Source organism: Aricia agestis, chromosome Z (genome assembly GCF_905147365.1).
Source record: "Aricia agestis chromosome Z, ilAriAges1.1, whole genome shotgun sequence".
Taxonomy (NCBI): Eukaryota; Metazoa; Arthropoda; class Insecta; order Lepidoptera; family Lycaenidae; genus Aricia; species Aricia agestis.
In genome coordinates, this window is record NC_056428.1 from 21,196,812 (window position 1) to 21,223,202 (window position 26,391).

The 26,391-nt window shown below is 36.1% G+C and overlaps 1 protein-coding gene across 2 annotated transcripts in view; it reads left to right on the forward strand.

Annotated features, from left to right (window-relative positions):
• The window catches only part of LOC121738491 (aryl hydrocarbon receptor nuclear translocator-like protein 1), a 158,082-nt gene that overhangs the window by 67,245 nt on the left and 64,446 nt on the right, over nt 1–26,391 (forward strand). For both annotated transcript variants that reach the window (XM_042130572.1, XM_042130571.1), the window contains exon 2: nt 23,129–23,301. In XM_042130572.1, coding sequence (XP_041986506.1) covers nt 23,129–23,301 — 173 coding nt within the window. The remainder of the gene's footprint in view (nt 1–23,128; nt 23,302–26,391) is intronic.

Consider the following 26,391-nt stretch of genomic DNA (forward strand, 5'->3'; position numbering starts at 1 on the left):
AGCTTACCTTAGCGTAAGTTCTATGTCAAGGATCTCAGAACTTTTCCGGGCTGGTAGCGACTTCAAAAGTACGAAGATTGAGTACAGAAATAGTTGAGGTTTAGGCGAAGTCTAATAAGGAATAAGAATTATTTGATTCTTTTTAGATTATGTTTAAGAATATTACGAATACTTTTGTTTTTACCTTGGAAGTCGGTTTTAATTTTTTGTTAAAAAATAATGTTCGTAATTTATTTATTTGACAACTACTTTGCTACTTTCCACCAATAGGAGGGTGAATTTGTGTACGAATTCGGACATCTACCGGTCCCTAGCACTTGTAAGTTGTATGACTCGAGCGATCTTTACACGAAATATTTCGAGTGTGAAGTTTTGAGAATACACAAACTATTAGCAAAAAAAACAAAAAACATCGTGCAGGAAACCGGTCTCGAACGCTTCAACTCCCAAGCGGCCACATGTGGTGTACGAATTCGGACATCTATAACCGGTCCTACTCGTTCGACTCGAGCGATCTTTACACGAAATATTTCGAGTGTGAAGTTTTGAGAATACACAAACTATTAGCAACAAATTATATTGTGCAGGAAACCGGTCTCCAACGCTTCAACTTCCAAGCGGCCACATTACGGTACGAATTCGGACATCTATAACCGGTCCTACTCGTTCGACTCGAGCGATCTTTGCACGAAATATTTTGAATGTGAAGTTTTGAGAATAAAGTTAACTGTGTTACGCTCGTAAAAATCTCATAATTTGGTATTTTATTCGAAGTTGAACTTTTCTCACATCCTGAGGTGCGCGTGGTCTATGGCGGTTGCATACTAAGGTATCTATGACTATCTCGATGGCCGCCGCGGCCTGGCCGCTAGTGCGCGCCCGGCCTAATGGCGTATCCACACATGCCGCCGGCTTGTACCGGCGGCACGGCCGGCCTCGAAATTTATATGGAAACATAATATGGTGATTTTAGTTTTATAAGAAGCATCCTAAGCATATGATACCAAAACGCAAGATTTTGCACAGAGGTATACTATGGTTCCGAAGATACTAAGAGAACTCCGGATTCCTTATAAATACAAGTTTGGGGGTTTAGGCGCTGTTTTAAGAACTGAAAGCATATGCTACAATGCAAATTACATTCATCATCCATCATTAACTACGTCAGGGTCAACAATGTCACCAAAGTTGAACATAACAAATTCAGCCTTAACTCCAGAGCGTAAGGCACACATTTGACATTACTTCTGAGAAGTAAGCTGCTTCGATAATTTAATTTTTAAAATTAACCTTAACTATAACTACGCCTATGGTGAAATCCACCCTTAGGGTGAAGCCAAACGAGCGTAATTTGTGAGTTGCGATTCGCAGCATTTCTGCCGCGTAGGTAAATATCTTTTCATACAAATCATGACTCACAAAATTACGCTCGTGTGAATCAAAGAGGACTTTTGTATGAAACTAAATGCTGTAGAATTTCTGCCAGCCGAAATCCTGCGACTCACAAGTGACACAACTCACAAATTACGCTCGTTTTGGCTTCAACCTTAGGGTAATCCGAGTTGATTAAGCCCAACGGAGTGCATATCCTGAGTACAGGCTCGTATTTGCTCGTGAAGTTTGCAGTGAGCTGTGAGTCCATGTCAAAGTGACGTAGAATGTTCACATTGATGATTGAGAATGTAAATGGTATTAATTATATTTAAAAAAATTATTGAAGTGAAAACTTCTTTAGCGGCGTTGAGCACTTTTGTGGGATGGCGGATGGGTAAAAACTATGAATTCTCGTGCTGATCGAAAAACCGTAACACATGGTAACACGGTTGGAGAGGTTGTATCGAAATCGATTAATCGAACAATCGATTGTTTTTTTCGATTGTCGATATTTTTAATCGATCGTAAGGGTTTCGATTAATTAAAAAAAAACGATATTTTTAAATCGATTTTCATAAAAAATGGGTTAAAAATTTAATCGATTGTAAGTGTTTCAATTAATTAAAAAAAACGATTTTTTAAAAGTCGATTTTCATAAAAAATGGGTTAAAAAAATTTAAGGGTTTCGATTAATTAAAAAAGTAGATTTTTTTAAAATCGATTTTCATAAAAAAATGGGTTAAAAAAAATAATGCACAACGTTAATAATCAAGTTTTCACTTATGCCGGCACTCCCGGAAATGGAACCCGTCTTTTTTTTAAGCTATTGCGTGTATTATTTTTCTCTATGGCTATTGCATTATGGCTTTTGTATTTTTGTATGTGCAAATTCTTGACAGACACAACAGACAGTACAGATCACACAAAGAACATATTTTGCTCTATCAATGCTGCTATTTTCACATTGAACACTATAGTAAAAGGGGCAACTCTATAATAGTAAGGCAAACAATTGCGTATTTTGTTCGAGAGTCTGGGAAGTCTGAGAAGAAGAAGAGAGTCCGGCTATTATTAGCGGTTGAGAATTGAGATACAGTCTGGTAATTAGACGGACAGACAGCAAATCATCAGCTTTACCCGTGTATACTTTGTTTATGGAATCCTAAAGTGCTTTCAATCTTTAGTTTTTAGGTTTTTTTTAGGGAAAAAACAAAATTGATTTAATTGAAATAATTTCTAATTGTAACAATATTACTCATTTAATTAGTGATATTCATTTCCTAAATTGATATGCAAGCACATTTCAGAGTATATTAGGTGGGCTTGAGAGTATTGAGATGAGTAAGAGCTCTTCATACAAGAAGCGATTGAATTACTTATCTTTCTTTGTAAAGTAGAATAAGAAATCTGCAATAGTAGCTGCTAGATTTTACACTCCGTCCTAAAAAAATTAGAAGATAATATTATAATATTAAGACTTTCTAGAGGAAGCATGTAGAAAAAGACTTCAGTTTATATAGATTAAAAGGGGTTAAAAGTCCTTCATCAATGAAATAAATTATCTCGATTATTTTAGTCATTGGGTCATGAGTGTAAATGTACAGACTGCTCATGTAATGCGCACACACTTGAGCACTATAAAGTCGCTCCTGGGTAGCTGGCTCAGTTTAAATGAAAAAGGCAAATGTTGGCATTACTATTATTATTATAACTATAACTACCAAGTGTCAGTAAATTGATACAATCTTGGCCTCTTTTCCGTGAAAAAGTGTCAGTAAATTGATATACGTAAAAACGTCTGTAAAACATTTAATCTCAATAGTCGACAAAGTGAAACAGCTATCAAACAACGCTGATCGTAATTAGTCTAGAGTATCCATTACTGACTGTTCCTTTGATAGATTCCTCATCAAATTACAATAGATATTGCGCTGTAGTCAACCGGTTGGTGCTTTGATCTGGTTCCATTCAATCTGTCGTGCCGGCAGCACAAAGTGTTTTTAAAGTCCCAGGGCTTTCCAAACTGTGTTTGATGGCCTGGGGCGGGTGCCGCGTTGTGTCGCAGGTGCAACACCATTTCAAATAATTGAAGACGTGAGTGGATGAGTGGAACAATAAAAAAAAAAGCCGTTTTTTGCATAAATGGATGCTTTAGATCCGGAAAAATTATTTGAAATTAAAAAATTGTGCATTATGTGTAGCCAGATAAATGAGCCAGGTGATGAATTATATAAGTTCTCAGTTTTAATTCAGTGCGGCTCATGCGGCTCAGCCGACATACATTTTATTATATAATATTTGATACAAAAATGCATTGAATTACATTTAATTCGACTTATGTTAATTCCGTACGTTCTGATCGGAGATTCTATAAAGCACACAGATAAAAAAGATGTTGGCTAAGCCCCCTGATCGTTTACGTTGGTTGAGCCCACAAAGCTCAGCTTTTTATGTATTTAAAATGAATTGAGTTGCATTTAGTAAAATATGCTTTATATTTGAATTTAATTTAATTTATTTTTTTATTTTTTATTTATTTATTTAATTCAGGCATCTTGGCCCATTTTAATCCGTACTAATACTATAGATGCAAAAGTGCGTCTGTCTGTCTGTAAAATTAATGTCAATTTCATACATTTTTGGTCAGCGATTCTATTAATAAGCGAGAAAGAAAACGTGTTAGCTAGAGGCTCAGGTACTTCCTTCTGAAGGCTGTTTTGTTCAAACAATAGCTAGTATTAGGCGACCGCCCAGGGCGCCCGCGCCAGACAAAATGGGGTGCCGAAGGCAAAAAAAGAATGCCGTAGGCCAGCACTACCAGGACCCTGGGCGGCAAAAAAATTACGCCAATTCATGATAGAGAGCCAGCGACAGCCAGACTTTCGTAACTATTTTACGAAAAAAATATAAAGCAAATCTTTTTGTAAGGCTGCATTTTCAAAAAGTTATATATTATACACAGTGTAACGAAACTAAGTGATAATACTTTAGGGTTTGTAGAGTATCATGTGAGTCCCTTATAAGTTATAAGTTTTCCCTCAGAGTTCGCTGTAAAAGTAGCAGCGATGAAAGAATAACATTTTTAACTTTATTATGGTCAGTAACATCACAGAATCGCGAATTATGGAATTAAAGAGGGGACAGCCTCAACATTGTCAAGAGCCGCCACCCGCCGCCGCTCCCGCCCCGCTGCCCGCTGATTTTGAGATTGAAGCCTTATGCTACACTTTGCGTAATTAATAATTTACGTTGGAGCTCAAATATTTTAGATGATGGGTGTCATCATTAAATTGGCAATTAGATGACTCAAGTCTCAACGTTCACGATGGAATTCAATTTTTCGCCAAAAAACACTTTACACGAGCCGATTGCTTTAATATCTGTTTTAGGGCCAATTTACATTATCTTAGAGTAACCGATCAAATTTGCTCAGTTATCGATAATTAAATTTGACATAAGGCTCACAGTGTATGTCATAAAAATATATTATCCCGTCAATTTTATACGGATAATTCATTTTTTTTGCTCTCAACTCATTAACTTTAATCACTCCAAAAAAATACCCAGTATTTCTAGGTTGACTAAGGGTAAATTCAGACCGCAACGCGACGCGTATTTCTAAATTTATATGGATTTGACAGATTTGCAAGACGTCTCACGCAATTGAAATCTGTCAATTTAATACAAATTTGAGCAAAATTGTAAAATATGCAATATGCATAATATATACGCTTCGCGTTGCCGCGGTCTGAATTGACCCTGAAGCGGACGCATCTCTTGATGTCCTCTCTTCACGTTAGCGAGGTGCGCCTGTTCGCCGACGTGTAGAGTCGGCTTAGTAAATCTCGTCTCGATTATACGATACATAATACATTGAACGTAACCTTAGTTTGTTTGGGAAACATCTAAAAGCATTCGTCATACAAATTAAAGCACTGGGAAGCTTTGTAAACATCACGTTTATAGCTTTATTTTAAGCACGTCGAAAGCTCTAGAATGAAAATATTGACCATGTAAAATTATCAAGGAAACTCAGTAAACAAATCGAAAAAAAACTGAAAATTATAATACAATAAAAAATCAGTACAAGAAAACTGTAGAGAATAAATGAAAAGAAAAAAATTAAATCGTAAGTGCGTTTGTGCACTACACGGAATTTTACCGCCTGCTTTACACTGACTGTGAGTAGTGAATAGTGATCAGCAATTTTCGCTAAATCGGCTATAGCCTGGCAAGACCAAGACCAAAAACACAACTCCACAATTACTGTTAAGCTATTGCATAGCTTTTATCGCGGGCTTTGAGCGCGGCGGCCGTACCAAAAAAATCCGTAACGAAAAAACCTAACACCCCCCTGCGCCCCCCCAAACCCTGTTGTTGCAACAAAACTGTGTTTAGTTTTCATTCTTCCTAATTAGGAACATACCAAGTTTTTAATTAAAAGTGAAATTAATCTAACCTAAGCTAAACATAGAGATTATACGTGGGAGAGCCATGCTTCGGCACGAATGGGCCGGCTCGACCGGAGAAATCCGTTCTCACAGAAAACCGGCGTGAAACAGCGCTTGCGCTGTGTTTCGCTGAGTGAGTGAGTTTACCGGAGGCCCAATTCCCTTTCCTATCCTCCCCTATTCCTTTCCCTTCCCATCCCTACCCTCCCCTATTACCCTATTCCCTCTTAAAAGGCCGGCAACGCACCTGCAGCTCTTCTGATGCTGCGAGTGTCCATGGGCGACGGAAGTTGCTTTCCATCAGGTGACCCGTTTGCTCGTTTGCCCCCTTCTTTCATAAAAAAAAAGAGTATGATCCTGGCCCCTACTTGGGCGGGCTGCGGCCCCCCTAAACCCCCTCGCTCCTGGAAGTGTTGCTAAAAAACTGTGTCGCGGCGTTAGTGTTGAGTTGTAATTTAAAAGTAAATTACTAAGCGGGGAGCTATGCTCCCGGCCATCACATGGGAGGGCTGCGCCCCCCAAACCCGGTGGGTGTTTGGGGGGCGCAGCCCTGAATATGTTGCTTTAAACCAAATGGTGTCGCGTCGTTAGTGTTGAGTTGTAATTCTACTATTTTAGGAACAAAGTAAGTTATTAATTAAAAGTGAATTTATTCAAACCTAAACTAAAAACATACAGAAATGTTGCTTATAACAAAATGGTACACCCTGGACATGGACAGACGGACAGGCTGATATTTTATCTAAAACCCCCCGCTCCTGGAAATGTTGCTAAAACAATACTGTGTCGTGGCGTTAGTGTTTAGTTTTTAATCATTTTAATTTGTTAGGAACATGCTAAGTTATTAATTAAAAGTGAAATTATTCTGACGTAAGCTAAACATAGAGATTTCAAGTTTGATCCTGGCACCTACTTGGGGGGCTGCGCCCCCCCAAACCCCCCCTCTTGAAATTGTTGCTAAAAACAAAACTGTGTCGCAGCGTTAGTATTGAGTTTTCATTCTTTTAATTAAAAGTGAAATAAATCTTACTTAAGCTAAACATAAAGATTTCGAGTATGATCCTGGCCCCTACTTGGGGGAGCGCAGCCCCCCCAAACCCCCACGCTCCTGGAAATGTTGCTAAAAACAAAACTGTGTTGAGTTTTCATTCTTCCTAATTAGGAACATTCTAAGTTATTGATTAAAAGTGAAATTAATCTTACCTAAGCTGAACATAAAGATTTCGAGTTTGATCCTGGCCCCTACTTGGGGGGGCTGCGCCCCCCCCCCAAACCCCCCCGCACCTGGAAATGTTGCTGAAACAAAACTGTGTCGCGGCGTTAGTGTTTAGTTTTCATTCTCATTTGTTAGGAACATACTAAGTTATTAATCAAAAGTGAAATTATTCTGACGTAAGCTAAAAATAGAGATTTCGAGTTTGATCCTGGCCCCTACTTGGGCGGACTGCGGCCCCCCTAAACCCCCTCGCTCCTGGAAGTGTTGCTAAAAAAACTGTGTCGCGGCGTTAGTGTTGAGTTGTAATTTAAAAGTAAATTACTAAGCGGGGAGCTATGCTCCCGGCCATCAAATGGGAGGGCTGCGCCCCCCAAACCCCCACTGAATATGGTGTGGCGTCGTTAGTGTTGAGTTGTAATTCTACTATTTTAGGAACAAAGTAAGTTATTAATTAAAAGTGAATTAATTCAAACCTAAACTAAAAACATACAGAAATGTTGCTTATAACAAAATGGTACATCCTGGACATGGACAGACGGACAGGCTGATATTTTATCTTCGTGATCAGGTCCCGTTTTTACCCTTTGAGTAAGGGACCATAAAAATGAGAAAATTATGGCATGTATTTAAATCAATATCTGTATATTCCCTTTTCTCGATCAAAATATTTGAAAGTTTCACCAAAAATACTGACTTGCACACTAATTATGCACCCTAAATAATGCGAATTCAGCATACTATTTAAAGTTATTTGCGAAACTGTTTTACTGAACGAATAACTATTATTAAAATAGTATATCTAACAATTCCTTAGTTCAACAAACATACTACAACTTTTTAAAGGAAAACCATCACCTAAATTACTTTTAGGAACATCATTTATTCTAAATAAAACCCAATTTAATCTGTTATGTTCATATAATATGAAAAAATATATGGGTTTTATTTAGAATAAATGATGTTCCTAAAAGTAATTTAGGTGATGGTTTTCCTTTAAAAAGTTGTAGTATGTTTGTTGAACTAAGGAATTGTTAGATATACTATTTTAATAATAGTTATTCGTTCAGTAAAACAGTTTCGCAAATAACTTTAAATAGTATGCTGAATTCGCATTATTTAGGGTGCATAATTAGTGTGCAAGTCAGTATTTTTGGTGAAACTTTCAAATATTTTGATCGAGAAAAGGGAATATACAGATATTGATTTAAATACATGCCATAATTTTCTCATTTTTATGGTCCCTTACTCAAAGGGTAAAAACGGGACCTGATCACGAAGATAAAATATCAGCCTGTCCGTCTGTCCATGTCCAGGATGTACCATTTTGTTATAAGCAACATTTCTGTATGTTTTTAGTTTAGGTTTGAATTAATTCACTTTTAATTAATAACTTACTTTGTTCCTAAAATAGTAGAATTACAACTCAACACTAACGACGCCACACCATATTCAGTGGGGGTTTGGGGGGCGCAGCCCTCCCATTTGATGGCCGGGAGCATAGCTCCCCGCTTAGTATCCTGATAATAAAAACCATTTTATTCCATTTTGTTAGACCGGAAGGCAATTTTGCCAATAACACTACAACTTTTTTAGGGTTCCGTAGCCAAATGGCAAAAAACGGAGCCCTTCTGTCCATCCGTATGTCACAGCCACTTTTCTCCGAAACTATAAGAGCTATACTATTGAAACTTGGCAAGTGGATGTAGTCTGTGAACCGCATTAAGATTTTTAAACAAAAATGGAAAAAAAAATTAGGGGTCCTCATAGCTCCAACTGAAACAAAAAAAAATTTTCATCTAACCTGTGGGGTATGTATGGATAGATCTTTAAAAATAATATTGAGGTTTCTAATATCATTTTTTTCTAACCTGAATAGTTTGTGAGAGAGACTCTTCCAAAGTGATAAAACTCCCCTCAAACTTCTAAGGCTGGTTTTATCGTTAAGCGTTTCGGCAGCGCCGTTGGGACGCCGCGCGTTCGAAGATGTATGGGGGTAGTAGTTGCGTTTTAAAGTCGCGCGCTTGAGCAGCGCCGTTCTTCCATACGTTTGTTACAGCTTCGAACGCGCACGCTCCAACGGCGCTGCGAAACGCTTGACTATAAAACCAGCCTAAAGTAGCATGATGGTCATGATAATTCTAAAAAATATATATGATATACATTACTATAAAAACTACCAACGACAATTGGTTTGAACGAGATCTAGCCAGTAGTTTTTTTATACGTCATAAATAGTAAAACTTAATTTAACTTTCATTAAATCAACTGAAATATAATAATAAATCGAAAACCTTTTAATTTCATAAAAATAAACCTTATTGCTGCTGCGGAACAATTCATGGGCGAGTCTAACTCGCACTTGGTAGGTTTTTTTTTTCGCTTCGGGTAAACAATTTTAAAACAAACGCTTCAAATATCCGTTCATCCAGAAATATTTTACCCTTGGATTAATCCTAATGTTGTCGGAATAAACGTCAAAATAGTTCGGGATATTCGTTTTGAAACGATTTTAAAGCTATCAAGTACAGACTAAATAATTCCTGTCTATTTTGAGCTGCCATACCAATGTGCATTGGAATGTAAGAACACAGAAACCATGGAGCGGCATTTGTTTTTAAGAACATACATTATTAAGAACAAACTTTATTATAACTTAATATTTAATTTATTTATTCTTAATACAATTTCATCTAAGAACGGGGCAGGTCGGGTCATAACTGATACCCTCTTGACGAGGATAGCTTAGGTTGTCGCAATTAAAATGAGCCCAAACATGAAATCCCTGCTCTAAGTTGGTGCGGAGTTGGGTATCCTATTGATTACCAGGTCATGCTGCAGCACCAGGTCAACTTTCGATTAATGTGTTGTAATTCATAAATATCACGAACTAGAATGCAAAATATAAAGCCCACCAAATGACTGCAAGTTGCTAATCGGCCCTTCACGAACCAGATGAACCACGATTTTCCAGCACTGAGCAGGCTGATGATGATGAACTATAGCTAAGAACACTCTCGATCATGTCAGCTTTCAAACAAAAAAAAAAAATAGATCAAAATCGGTCCATCCGTTTAGATGCTACGATACCATAGACAGACACACACACAGACAGACACGTCAAACTTATAACACCACTCTTTTTGTCTGGGGTAATAAATCGCTTCGAAAATTAGCCATTGTTTGTCGTTAAAAGTAAATGACAAAAAATGTTATTGTAGGATATCCATGAGATAAACATAATATACAATCGCGGAGTTTTCTGTAGACCTTTTCATAGTGTAAAATACTTAGTACCTACATAATTTGATAAATCTCGTAGGGTTCAGCGTGCATTTGGAATGTAAGCGAAAAAAAAATTGTAATTATTTACGACATTACATTAGAAAACCCAAAATTAACAGAATTTTTCACTATTAAATGAACGTTATTATACTTATAAACCTTCCTGTTTAATCACTCTATCTATTAAAGAAAACCGCATCAAAATCCGTTGCGTATTTAAAAGATTAAAGGGTTCCCTTTAATCATGGGACATGAGGGAAAAAAAGCGACTTTGTTTTATGATAATAATATTATGTAGTGACTTGCAGAAAAATCGATGACCGCGGTACATTTTTTTTCCGAAAATCTATTGAGTTTGCAAAAAAATCCTCGTGAGCAATTGAAGATTAAAGACCAGTCTACAACATATCATATTTTTTTCTGTATTGTGCTTTAAGTTGCACCAGACTTTATAGAGCTTAAACTTAGACGAAATTGCCTTACAGCAATAGCTTTTGATAGCGTCGTTGCAGCCGCTCTGCTTATATTGAAGAACACAATAGATGACTGTAAATAAATCATTTAATGAGATGGACATAGATACTTATATCAAAAAAAATAATGAAAAACAAATTAAAAAAATAAGTATTAAGTTTATTTGATTATTATCTATATATTAATACGTGAGCCAAAAACTTTGTATCCCTTTTGACGAAAAATGGAGAAACGTAGGTGAATGAAATTTTTCACAGTTATAGTTTATATGGTGAAGGAGTGCATCGAGCTAATATTATTTTGAAATTATGCTTTTATTATACATTTTTTAACAAATAAAACATAACACACACTACAACACACATACATAGGAAATATGACAGATTTTTGAGTGACAAGCCTATACATACGAATTATACTCTTCTATTTATGGTTGAAGTCTGTTGACAACAAAATGACAAATTGAAAATGGATTATAGTTTTATTTAATCTTAGATACTGACAATGCTTACACGGCCAGTCTGAGATCAGCTGAGTCCCAAAGACAAGAGTTGAAAAAAATATGAGTAGATAAAGTCAATATTTTATTACAAAATATAGGTAGTAGGTCGAAGTTCGACCAATGGGCGATCTCTAATTAGTTTAAAATACCTTTTGGTGCTCCAGCAAACGAGTAATGTTTTCAGGATCCCATTCTAAGTATGAAGGTGTGGTGTCCAGACTCTGGCCACATACTGCACACATTAAAGCTGAATCTATATGTTCTGGTGCAGAGGGTTGAAATTCCTCAATTACTTGAACTATTCTGGTTCTTTAGGCTCTCAACCAACAAGGCACAAGCTTCATCTTGAGACCGAAGCTGAAATATAATAAAAAATAAAATTAGAGAAAAGCTTGCAATGCATCTGGTATATTTTTTACGCTATGAGGAAATAAAGTAAAGTAACAGTAGTGGTGGTACTATAATATAATTATTTTTATACTTCTCGTGGTTGAATCCAAGAAAATACTAAAGCAAAAGAGAACAAAAACCGATGGAGTGGTATCCATTGAATACCACTCCATCGGTTTTTGTTCTCGATTGCGAACAATGTTATTGCAGTATTGTTTTACACAATGGTTTACAATCGATTAACATTTTGAATTTTGATACTTAGGTAAGTATGTGTAATTGTGTAACACTTGTTTTGTGTAACACATATAAACCCTAAAAATCCAGTTGTATTTTCCGTTCCGTAGTCCGTACCTAAAGAGTAAAAACGGGAGGCTATATTACTAAGATTTTGGACTGTCTGTCTGTCTGTCTGTTAGGTACCTCTTCACGTCCAAACCGCTGAACCGATTTTGCTGAAATTTTGCATGGAGATACATTGAGTTCCGGGAAAGGACATAGTATACTTTTTGTCCCGGAAAAATGTACAGTTTTCACGTGGTATACGAATTTTGGCACAACGAAGTTGCGGACATCCTCTAGTTAAATATACTAGAGATCGCCCAGTGGTCGAAATTCGACCTCAAATCGTCACCCTCCTGGCTAAGTGTAGTATCTAACAAACTGTCGTAAATACACTGATACTACCTTCGAAATCGTAGCTTCTTTTTGCATAAGTTCTCTCTAACAATCGTATCGGTATCTTCTACCGTTAAAGTAAGTACAGGTAAAGTAAAAATCACATTATTTTAAAATGCTTGTCTGCCAAAGTATGAGAAATAAGTAATGCTAACTGTAGTATCATATATCTTTAAACGAGCAATTCTTGTATATATATAATTGGAATCTCGGAATCGGCTCCAACGATTTTCATGAAATTTAGTATATAGGGGGTTTCGGGGGCGATAAATCGATCTAGCTGGGAATCATTTTCAGAAAATGTCTTTTTATTCGTGTTTTATCGATAATCGATAAACTGAAAAATATGACTCTTCCTGACAGCTATTGGCGAATAATAATACTATTTTGTTAGCAACAAATTGTTTTAACAACCAGCAGATGGCGTTATTAAGTAACACGAAGTCAATGAGTGTTTGCTATACCGAGCAAAGCTCGGTCATCCAGGTACTGTACATTGTACATAAATACAACAGTTAGTCCGAATAGATTTTCTATTAAAGTAATAAAACTTGCTGTCGTATGTACATTCGACCAGTGCAGTTTATGCATGACTTATCTGAAAGGTTCCGAAGAAGCAAAACAAAGTATTAAGCAAGAGAACACCAAGCACCAGACAGAGAAATTTTGTTTCGTACAGTTAGGAAGAAATATAAATTTTCCACAGTTTTTATAAACGAAGGCTTTCAGCATACACTTTTACAATTTACGAGCTATGTCTTCAGGAAATTGTTCATGTTATACCTGGCACGAAGGGGAAAGTTAAGGGGGTTCATCTCAAATTTCAATTCATTCATTTATTTGCAGATGGGTGCAGTGGTCTGCAAAATTTCATTCACCTACGTTTTCGCATTTTTCGTCAAAAAGGATCCAAAGTTTTTCGCTCGCGTATTAATATAATATTATATAGATTTCCTTTGGTACTGACAAGTTTACAAATTCTTTCAGAATTTACCACTACACGTAGCCAGAGTCCAGACTAAGGTTGTGCAGCATCCAAAGATTTATTAATAACGAGCTTCTGCCCGCGGCTTCGCTCGCGTTAAAAAGTATTGTTGTATACAAACTTTCATCCCTTATTTTAACCCCTTGGGGGTAGAATTGATCAAAATCTTTTCTTAGCGGATGCCTACGTCATAACAGCTACCTGCATGCCAAATTTCAGCCCGATCTGTCTAGTGGTTTGGGCTGTGCGTTGATAGATCACCATGTCAGTCAGTCACCTTTGAGTTTTATATATTAAGATTAAAACGAAAGAGCCATGAAATATTTTTAATATTGAAATATAGTGAAAGAATTTGCGTGCTTTGTACAAAATAATTTAAAAAATATTAAAAAAAACGTGCTTGTACCCCGGGCCCAGCCAAGTGAAATTGATAATTAGCGTCTGTGTCGGTGCAAACGAGACACAATACAGTGAGCGCTGCTAGTTGTAATATACTCACTTTCCACTTTTACTCATCAAACTCAAACTCAAAACTCGAACTCAATTTTTTTTATTCAGAATTTTTTTTTCAAATATTATATCTGAACGTCGGGACTACACTGTGGCCTACCACCGGTACGGGAACTAACCCAGCGAGAAGAACCGGCGTAAGAAACTCGCACGGGACCATCTTTTACTAAAAAGATGGAAAATTACAAAAAATATATAAAATTACAGTGTCATTATGGCTAAAATTTTTTTTATTAAATAAGGGGGCAAACGAGCATACGGGTCACCTGATGGTAAGCAACTACCGTCGCCCATGGACACTCGCAACATCAGAGGAGCTGCAGGTGCGTTGCCGGCTTTTGAAGAGGGAATACGCTCTTTTCTTGAAGGTTTGCAGGTCGTATAGGTCCGGAAATACTGCTGGTGACAGTTCGTTCCAGAGTTATACAGTGCGCGGCAGAAAGTTACGCGTAATAGATATTATTTAGAAACAGCTCTGCAGGGGGCGACCTTATTCCTATGGTGTAGGTACTATCATTCATGAAATCAGTAACTTTTTAGTACGCATCGAAATTGAATAGAGTATAATATAGAACGGTAACTCTTATACATTTCACTGCTTACTGATGGCTACATTTCCTATACATATATTGTATGATAGACCAAAATATAAATAATATTATTATGGTAACTAACTAAAAGTACGAAAGTTCCACGAAATACATTCAGGCATTTTTAACTGAGTTACTTTTTCGTAGTATTAATTGTTTGTAGCTCTACTTTTTACTTTGAATAAGCTAGAAAATGTCATTGTCTAATATCTATATATAAATACGTGAGTACCCTTTTTACGAAAAATGGGGAAACGTAGGTGCATGAAATTTTGCACAGTTATAGTTTATATGGTGAAGGAGTGCATCGAGCTAATATTATTTTGAAATTATACTTTTATCCTTCGATCACTAAAGCTTTTATCATACATTTTTTAACAAATAAAACATTACACACACAACAATGGGCAGTATGGGCTACAATGTGGATACTCAAAAATGTCAGCTTTTTGAGTGACAAGCCTATACATACGAATTATACTCTTTTATTTATGGTTGAGGTCTGTTGACAACAAGATGACAAATTGAAAATTGATTATAGTTTTTTTTATTGAATCTTAGAAAATATAAGACAATGCTTACACAGCCAGTTTGAGGTCAGCTGAGTACCAGAGACAAGAGTTGAAAAAAATATATGATAAAGTCTATATTTTTTTATAAAATATAGTAGTCCTAATGTCGTTGAAACTAAGGTCGAATTTCGACCATTGGGCGATCTCTAGTAAAAAACAAAACACTGTATATAGCATATTATATTAGTACTACGAATGTTGTAGAGTAACTTTTATTTTTTTTTAATTTTACAGATAATATTATTATAGATTTACCAGAATCTGATAGCAAAAATTGAGAAAATAAATTGACTCTTATAGCAATACCGGGGTAATAGGAATAAAACATTTTGATTTTTGATCCTTTTTTTCCTTTAGCGGCTTATTCTGTGTGTGAAACATGCAAATATAAAAATGATTATTGTACCCAATGATCAAGAATATTTTTTGAAAAACTGCCATCAAAATTTGCTATCAGATTCTGGCAGACCTGTAATTTATAAATTCAATAATTCATTATCTCGATCTTAAGCGACTTGAACATTTTTTATAAATGAAGAAAAAGCAATTAAACTAAAGAAAAGTAGAGTATCAATAAAAAAACGTTGTCGCCAGTAGCAACCACTCTTATAATATTATGGTCCGTCTGCTGATACGTGTACACTGTAAGTACAGTTTGAAAGTCAAATATTTAAGAGAATTCCACTTTACTAAAGGTCTGTAAAGGGGATATTGCATGAAGATTTATTTATTTTACAACTGCACATTGAAGTCAGCGAATCAACATTTACAGTACTGTGACGACGCGAGCCCTCATAAGGCTCAGCTTTTAGCTAGTTATAATAATATAAAATCCCCTTACACTGATTTAATTGAAATCGTGCGACGTAAGACACATTTTTAATTTTTTATAGTGATAAAGTGTTTGCGCAATACACACGCACATTCTCCCTTATCCTTTCCACGTGTAACCCGGTGGGGCGAATGAACCAAAGGTGAAAGGGGTGATTTTAAAAACCGGCCAAGTGCGAGTTGGACCCGTCCATGAAGGGTTCCGCAGCAGCAATGAGGTTTATTTTTATGAAATTAAAAAGATTTTAATTTATTTTTATATCTCAGTTGATTTAATGAAAGTTTATATTTTAATGATTACCATTTATACCGAAAAAAAAACTACTTGCTAGATCTCGTTCAAACCAATTTTCGTTGGTTGTTTTTATAGTAATGTACATCATATTTTTTTTTTATTTATGTTTTTTGAAGACCTATCCATAGATAGCCCACACGCATAGGTTAGATGAAAAAAAATTTTGTTTGTTGGTTTAAGGTTTACCATTTATGATGTATAGAAAAAACTACTTGCTAAATCTCGTTTAAACCAATTTTTGTTGGTAGTTTTTATAGTAATGTACATCATTTTTTTTGTAAGACTTATCATGCCCCTACTTTAGAAGTAAGAGGGGGGGGGCCGACATTTGACCACTTTGGAAGAGTCTCTCTCGCAAACTATTCAGGTTAGAAAAAAAATATTTTTGAAACCTCAATATGATTTTTGAAGACCTATCTATAGACAGACAGACAGACATGACGAATCTATTAGGGTCCCGTTTTTTGCCATTTGGCTACGGAACCCTAAAAATATGCCCATCTGACGCATAAATCAACGTCTTTGTTAGAAACATCAGAATCACGTGATCAGAATTATTGGGTACTTATTAAAAAAAATATTAAGTATATTGATTTTTTAATGTATTTTAAAACCTTATTATTAATAATATCGATATTTAATACAAGAACCTTAATTTTTTTTTTTCAATTAATTATAAATAATTAAAATTTCATGAAATTTAAAATATAAGTCACGTAACTTATAAACGCGCCATGATTGAGATGTGACGTCACAATGTTAAATACATTGTAATTATATTATACGGCAATATTAACCTTATTTCGTTGACGTTTAAGGTCAAAATCGTTTGTGCTAACTATAATATGCCATGTACGTAGCTAAACTTTTTAGTAAATCCACTATAAACTGATGCTGCTATGACTCGAAATAAGAAATGTCTTAAGTGCCCGTTTTGTTTATTGTAAAACAAACTCTATTTTAAGTGCTGAAGGTGTGTTTTGGTTTAAGTTTTAATAAATTTAAGGCTTTGGGTTTAGATGTACGCATCCATTAAAATATTCGTTTCTTAAACAATTCGTGGTTTGTTAGTACTACTGTTTTTATTGTTATGTGGTGAAAAAACCATTATGACGTCACACGCGATCGGGTTAGTGCCGGAGCTGTAGGCGTATCTTCCAATTTAATTTTGAAATAACATTTTAATTATTGCCAAAAAAATAAAACAAAAATGTTTTGTTATAAAACTTATAGGTAAGTATAATATAATAATGATCTTACCATTTATAAATAACAATCTTGTTGAAATACCTAATTGATTTATAATTTCTATTACTTATTAGTTATTACTATAATAAGTTACAAAATTGTAAACTTTATAACTTTATTTTAAAAGATTAATTTTTTTCTCTCTTTTTTTTGGTAAAAAATTGGGCCCCGTGGGAGTTTCTTACGCCGGTTCTTCTCGCTGGGTTAGTTCCCGAACCGGTGGTAGGCACCATGTAGGACCTTCTGAAAACATTTATTTTAAATTTATTCAGAAATCAAACAATTTTGATTTTGATCTGATTGATTTTGATAATTACTTTTATTTAGTTACTGTACAAAGATTCTTTGTTTTATGCTAATTTTTAAATTCAGACAAATCATTTTGTAAAAGTTTCGCAATAACCAGTATTCATATTTCTTATAATATTAACTCGTCACCGTTCTTAATGGATGGTTGCATCCGCGATGGCACTTCAAACCTGTTTTGTGGCCCTTCACACATTTGATGAAGGTTTTCATTTATAAATAATTGATAAATAGCCCCCCAATTCACGATCGTCGGAAAGTTCTCACGCAGAAAGTTCTCATATTCTGTCGGATACACAGCGATTCACAAACTTTCCGTCGCGGAAATGAATCCGAAACCAAAGAGAATAACTGAAACTAGATTTTTTTTGGCAATAAGTGCTACAGCATATAGCCTTGGTTAGTCATCGCTGTCAGTATCAAGATAAAAGTCGGGAAAATAATTCTTATTGTCTCCAAATTTTCCTGCACATTTTAATTTAATTAACAAATTTTTTAAGACTAAGCCTAAGCCTAAGTAAGTATTCAAAATTATCGTAAAAGTACTTTAAAAAGTACTTAAATTATAATAAAAGTACTTAAATTGTAAAAACTTATTATATAAGTATTAATTCAAAAAATATTATAATATTTGTAAACCTTTATGCTGTCTACAACTCTACACACCAAAGCCGCTGGGTCCGGCGGCATAACCCGTCAGGCAAGGCCGGCGGCCTCATTTTGAAACAAGCTTGCCGGCGTTACGCCACATGCTCCAGGCCGGCGGCATAACCCGCCGGGCAAGGTCGGGGCAAACCAGTGGCACGGCGGTGGCCTGCGCCCGTTGCGAATTGCACATTAAGAGGATTCCACACCGCCATTTTTCCCATACAAACGCTGTCCCCTGTTTCCTCCCTGGATAATGCTAGTAGAGTTATAATTTTTTTCCTGAATATCTACGGCCACTAATACAATGTCCCTATGTTTTCCTTTTTTTCATAATTTAATTATTAAATAAGATATGAACGTTCAAAAACCCAAAAAAATGGCCAGATTTTCCACTGTGTTCAAACGTCCAGAAAACAGATTTGGATAGATTATACAAAAAAAGCAAAACATAGGAACACAGCTCAAGCCTTTTTTTAATCTTTAATGAAAAAAGTACTTAAATCGGTTAAGTTTTGGAGAAGGAATCAGGGGACAACGAATCGTTGATTTTCTGGATTTTCTGCAGTTGTCTCTATCGCGTTCTGCGGTATAGGCTTGAGGTAAGGGAGACAGCTATAGATATTACACGTACTTTTTTTTCATTTCTCTAGCTGCTGTGGTATCCTCTTAAGAAGCCGCCGGGTTTGCCTGCTGGCATTAACCCGCCAGGTTCGTGCCGCCGGGCTTTGGTGTGTAGACTGTAGACAGCTTTAAGTACCATTTAATATTAATACAAATACTGCATTTACAAATAAAAAATATTTATTGTTCATTGAACACTTCCTAAAGATTTAACATATAAGTATTACAGTACGACATTTATTTTAAACAAGACACGACTGACTTAGTAAGTATTAATAATTGCTTTCTTTTATTCTTATCATTAAATAATTTAATCTAACAATATCCGCCCTGACACGGTTCTCGAAGTGAAAATTTCACGAGTCTCGGAGGTGGCGGTAACATTTCGCGAAATCGGCTCTAATCCTCGGATAATTTCCCGCCGTCGGATGTCAAACTCCCATCCGCGGTGAGATAATCTCAAATCCGTGGCGGAAACTTTTTCACTCATACAAAAGAAATGTCACTACTGTCAAAATGACAGCAAAATCAGAAAGTATTCACTTGTCATTTGCTTGAAAGTGAAAAAGTTTCCGCAATCGGGAAGTTTCCGCGTGGAATCGCATCGTGAATCACCCCACAGGGTTAAAATGTATCCCTTCAACGGATATTTTATTACTAAAATGTATGCTTCATTTGGAACCTATTATATATTTTGTATGCACAATAAAGAATATTTATCTGAAATTAGCCTGTAAGAAGCTTTAAGTGTGTCAACCTGTTGCACCCGCGACAATGAAATCGGCCTGCAGCAAGCGACCCGAAGCTAGCGACACTTTTCATAGAAAAACATAGAAACCAGTAGTAGACGACACGTCTTCTGCAGCTGCCTCTTCATGTAGCCGGCTTCCAACTTGTATCTTAATATTTTTTTGTTCTTTCAAGGAGGGAATCGAACCCAACTCCGTGTCAAAAATTTATAATAGCGCAGAGTCGAAGCGCAGCGAAGCGCGTCGAAGCGTCAAATTCGCAACAAGTCGAACGAATGTGCCTACAGTGATGACGCGTAGATTCGCTTGTGTGCGCTTGTATGCGCGAGAATGCGCGCGCACCAAAAAGCGTTGGTCAAGCGAATTCGCGAAAGTGCGCGCGGATGCGCGCGCCTTTTTAGATTCTCAGAAGTACGAGTAATATGTGCGTTAACGCTTTGAAATTAAGGTTGAATTTGTTATGTTCAGTTTTAAAAATTCGCTTCGATGCGCTTCGACTCTGCGCTAGTATAATTTGATCCTTATGAAATATCTATAATATATTAATACGTGAAAGAAAAACTTTGTAACCCTTTTTACGAAAAATGGGGAAACGTAGGTGCATGAAATTTCGCATAGTTATAGTTTATATAGTGAAGGAGTGCATCGAGCTAATATTATTTTAAAATGATGCTTTTATCAAATATATTTTTAACAAATAAAACGTTACACACACTACGAAACTACTACTAGAAAAAATGACAGATTTTTGAGTGACATGCCTATACATACGAATTATACTTTTTTATTTGTGGTTGAAGTCTGTTGACAACAAGTTGACAAATTGAAAATGGATTATTTTTTTTATTTAATTTTAGATACTATTAGACAATGCTTAAACGGCCAGTCTGAGATCAGCTGAGTCCCAGAGACAAGAATTGAAAAAAACTATGATGGAGTCAATATTTTTTACAAAATATAGGTAGCTGTAGTCCTAATGTCGTTGCAAGTTAGGTCGAATTTCGACCATTGGGCGTTCTCTAGTTTATATAATTTTAAGTAATTTCTCGGTGCAACTAATTAACTTACAATTAAAATTTTCCGTGAAATGCTTCCTGTTTTCAATTTAATTTACTCTATTGACGCGAATGTTTTTTGTGAAGTGCTCTGCAGTACGCGGAATACTTGTTTTACAAGCAATATTCGACATAATAATATCATTGAGTCTATAGGCTACAGAAGGAACAATTGTAACAATCCATACTTCCATACTATCTATACCTACTAATATTTGCCTAAGCGTTTCTATGAAATTTGGCACAAGGGTAATTTTAAATTTTTATCCATTTTAATGTGGTATCTCGCTGTGCCCTCAAACCTTTTTAATCCCTGACCAAAAAGAGGAGTGTTATAAGATTGACGTGTTTGTCTGTTAGCGTGTACGTCCGTGGCATCGTAGCGTCCAAACAGGTTGACATATTTTGATCTGCTTTTTTTTGTTTGATCATTGAAAACTAACACGATCACGGGTGTTCTTTAGCTTTTGCTTTATTTCATCCTTATCAGCTCGCTCGGTGCTGGATAGATTTAGATTTACCTATTTCTTGAAAGTAAGCAACTTCCAGTGACCTGATCGGTTCAATTTATAAGGGTTGAGAATCGGGGATTGTTTTTCTCAACTCAAAAAATTGCAAAAAAAAGTAACCATGCCTTTAAAGAGAGGGATGCAAATAGTTTCTGTTTTAGTTAAATTAAAATGTAATAAGTAGTAGGTATAATACAGAATACAAGAATAGAATCGCAGACGTTCGCGTCCTCTCTGCTTATTACTCTTTGCCTCACCCGTACTCGTTAATGTATCAAAATTATATTGAAAATTTTCAACTCAACTACACCCGGGGTGGGCAAATATTTGTTTTAAATGTATATTCGAATGAAATTCAGGTCCTTTTGAAAATTCAATCGTTATCGAAAACAGAAATATTGAATGTCTGAATTATTATGGTAAACAAAAAATTATGATTCCAGCTTTGTAAACAAAAAATTATGATTCCAGCTTTGTAAACAAAAAATTATGATTCCGGCTGAAATCGGCGCAAGCATGTGAAAATAAGCGGGATTGTTTGTCGTTTACTTTGTTTGTCTTTGTCGTTTGTCGTGTACTCGAAGCCTTTGTTCGTGACAACTCATCGCTCGGTCTGAAGATCGTCCTTTGAGGATCTCGAGCACGACACGTATGTGGCAGAACAACCTATGCCGGCCCAGCTATGTATTTTATGAAATTCCTCGTAATATGAAGAAATATTTGCGTTCCGTGAGATCGATGCCAATACTTTACAACAACATCTGTAATATCGCATTCGAAGAATTGAAAACAATATCAACAACGCGGTATTGTATAAAATACTCGAACAGATATTGGAAATTTCTAGAATATTATTCTAGGGATCGATGTAAGCTTATTTGAATAGGTTTCTATGGAACAGAATTATTACTGCTTTTAAGTTAAAAATGCAAGTATGTAATGCGATGAGAAGTGCCTCTCTGAGTTCGTGGTCACTTGTTTATTTTGTCCATCATGGACGTTGGTCCGTTAGTCATAGAGGCCCTAAGTGTGACACATAAGGCCTCTCTGACTAACGGCCGCACTTAGAGACTAGAGACATAATATTTTGATTACTTAACTTTTCACCCGTGTTCTAGTCGTTTCCTCGAGATGGAGGAACCATTCAACTCAACCTCAATCCCCAAAAATTATGTCATTAGTTCAATAAAATATCCTCGTCTTAAGGTTGGGTTGCACCAGAGGCGTGGTTAAAGTTTAAGTTATGGTCAGACAGCTGGTCCAACAAGTAAATGAACGTGGGCGGGGGCGCTGCTGGTAAAGGAGAACTGTCAAAAATGGCGTTTTTGTATGATGACAGCGTTTGTTCCTTTTTTCCGCCACGTGCACTGAAAGCCTTGTCGAGCTCTATGGTTATGGTTAAATATGGCGTCTTGATGGCGTCCATTTTTAACTTTAACCAAAGATTTGACATTTTGCATTGTAGTTAAAGTTACAGTTATAGTTAAAGTTAGTTGGTGCAACCCAACCTAATGGATTTACCTGCGAGTTGTAGTATGAACTGTCAAACGACGTTTTGTTGAACAAATGACATAATTTTTGAGGATAGAGTTTGAGTCGAGTGAGGGTAATCTTGAGGATGTTGACACGGGCGGACTGAAAAGCTTGACAGAATTGAGTCAAAATCTTCAACATCTTGTAGCAGATATAATAATAGCTGACGTACGTTATTTGGTTAGGTAATGCCATACAATGTTAGTCATGCCGGGCTAATCCCCGAACCGATGGTAGGCAACCCGTAGGACGTTCTGAAAATGTTTGATACAAAATAGTCACTTGTTTTCAACTTAACCATTGTTACAGCGACAACCCACGCGAGATCCGCAACCGAGCGGAGAAGCAGCGGCGGGACAAGCTCAACCAGTCCATCTCCAAGTTGGCCTCCATGGTGCCGCCCGTGGTCAGGCCAGGCCGGAAGATCGACAAGACCAGCGTCCTCCGCCTTACCGCACACTACTTACGCTCGCACCAATACGGTAAGCCCTTATTCTCTGGGTTGATTCAGACCGCAACTTAAACAAAGTGTAAAAAAACTAAGTGATAATACTTTAGAGTGTAAAGTAAGTGTTTAGAGCCCTAAAGTATGCTGCTGCTTGCTGCTTTTACAGCAAACTCTATATACCTATACTGTATATAGATTATAAAGTTTGCTAAAAGAGTAACTTTTTTCACCTTTGTATGTAAAAAATCATGACGCTGGGGCACATAAAATTATACTTATTCCCACTTACTAATAAACGTTGTATAAGCTTTGAATAGTTATACTTAAAGTGTTTTGTTCCTGTCACACAAGTGACATTTTTAATTGGATTGAAGAAGACAAAACACTGTTTATCTATTCAAAGCTTATACAGCGTTTATTAGTAAGGGGGAAAGTATTTTCACTTAGGTATGTTTTGTTACACCTTGTATAGAATTGATACGAAAGTGTCAGAACAAAGATAATAATTAGTGATATCTGTCTAGATGTTACGTCTTCACTCTTCACGCTTAAATTACTGAGGTAAAATACTTTTGTCAATTCTGGAATCTGGATGGACTTTTAATGAAATAAGGGTTTTCGTTAATTAATTTGCCACCAAGTGGAGTTATGTAATAACTAGGGTATTTCGTGTCAAATATTATCTGTCACGATGTTATAGCTGTCATAGGCTGCCTGTCTGACACGGCAATTGACACATAAGAGGCCGAATAAAGCAAAATATAAAACATCATTCTTATATTATATTCTATTTACACTTACGCCCATCTTTTATATGCCAGGTGAAAAAGAACGACAAGTTAGGTGTTTAATAACTCGATAAATATACAACATTTAAAAAATCCGCTAGTCCAGTCTCTTTCTAAATGAATTTTATATTCATTAATAAAATATTGACTCAATTGAATGCACCATTTTGCAAAGAAATTAAATCCTGAAATTTAGATGCATCTTTGTGATTTTTTTCTATCGACGAATTCTATCGTGTTTTCACTTAGTATTTACCCTCGAAAATGAAACAGTTCTTAGCTTACAATCATGTATAATAATGAATTATAAGATCATCAATAATTTTGCATGTCGCCCTTTTAAGGCATACATAGCTCCATCTGGTGAAATATGAAATGTCTTTATAGGCGGATAGCGGTTATTTACAAAGATAGGTACTTGAAGAGACAAGAAAGGAATAGCTGTTTTCGTTGCGGAAAAATGTACGGTTTACGCGTTAAAAAAGAGTTTCGGTGTCATCTGATAGAATGCAGGGCTTCCCAAACTGTGCGTCGCGACGCCCGGGGCGTCGCGACGCACAGTTTGGGAAGCATTTTCATCGTACATTTATATCATCGTACATCGTACATCGTACATACATTTTCATCGGCGATTCTATAACGAAGCTAAAACGAAAAAGTTTCGACTTTCGGCTAAATGGCCTGGGGCGTCGCATACACAACCAAATCGAGTGAGAGCCCCGCTCATTATGTGCATCATATTATTACATCCCGTTATTCCCGGGATTCCCGGCCAGTCTAAATCCCCGGTTTCAGAAGCTATGCTCAGAAAAGCAAGCGCAGCCTTCAAATTAGCCAGCCTTGCTGGCTTTAATATCTTTCATAAATATATACTCTTTTAATTTTTATGCTTATGTTTTGATTTGGTCATTATTTCCTAATAAAAATATAAATATCCAAATAGTGTTTATATGATAACCTATGTAGGCTGGTTCTAAAATTTGATAGTATTTTTGGGGGCTCGCGTCGCTTAAAGACGGGCGTCATAAAGAAATGGCGAAATCCCAAGGGCGTCACAGTACAAATAAGTTTGGGAAGCCCCGTGATAGAGAAAAAACTTAAGGTAGTGAAATAAACGAAATTTCGTTGTGAAATGAACTTAAAGGCGTTTTATAGAAGTATTTGAAGCATCTATTTTGTGTTATTTACTATACTTGGTAAGCTGCGCATAAGGTTATATGTAATTGCGAACAATTTTCTAGTTTCGCCGCATTCCTCTATTATATAATTGAATAGGAATGTAAGCGGAATTAGAGCAGATTTTACATTGTAATTGATTATTCTCTTTCGACTAAACAATGTAGGTAGTAATAACAATCGTTTTAATTTTATTTTGTTTTATCAAGCTTTTATCACTGACTTCGAAAAAAAACCGGCCAAGTGCGAGTTGGACTCGCCCATGACAAACAGACAGACAAACAGATAGACAGACAGACAGACAGATAGACAGACAGACAGATAGACAGACAGACAGACATGACGAATCTATAAGGGTTCCGTTTTTTGCCATTTGGCTACGGAACCCTTTAATTTCTTTGAACATTGGAAGTTGGTTAAAAACTCACTTAAGGAGGCGACTAACCCCAAAAATCAAACATCGTCCTTCTCTCTTCACACTCACGCCCGTCTTTCATAATATGCCAGGTGAAACACACCACAACGACGCGGATTCATCGCCAAATAAGTTTTTCTCAATAACTCGATAAATATACAACATTTTAATAATCCGCTAGGTCGATCTCTCAATGATAGAATTTTATACAATGTGTTAAAATATTAACTTAGTTTAATGCACGGTTATGGCAATAAATGAAAAATTCGTGAAGATTAGATGCATCTTTGTGATTTTTTTCTATCGAGAAAATTTTAAGATATCGTGTTTTTGCTCAGCTCGAATTCTCGAAAATATAATGCAGCATCTAATTTTAGAAAATGAAACAATTCGAGGCTTATTTTCAAGTATAAAAATGAACTTAAAGGACTCCGATAATAGTTATATTGCTTTAACAAGAGCGGAAACCGTCGTGAAATATAAAATAATATAATAATTATTATAAATGTTGTCTTTAGCGAATGTCACTTCGCTGATTTTAGATTTAAAATTAAACTGTTGGTCTATACTTTCATATTTATACATCCGTAGCACGGCTACATTAACTGTAGCCGTGCTACGGGTGCACGACAAAAGGAATGAGACTGCGGCACCGCTTGGTTTTGTTACACCCTGTTTAAAGCATAAAGTTAATATACCTAGCGGAATAGAGAAACAAAGGCCTGAGCAAGAGAGATGTCACTAT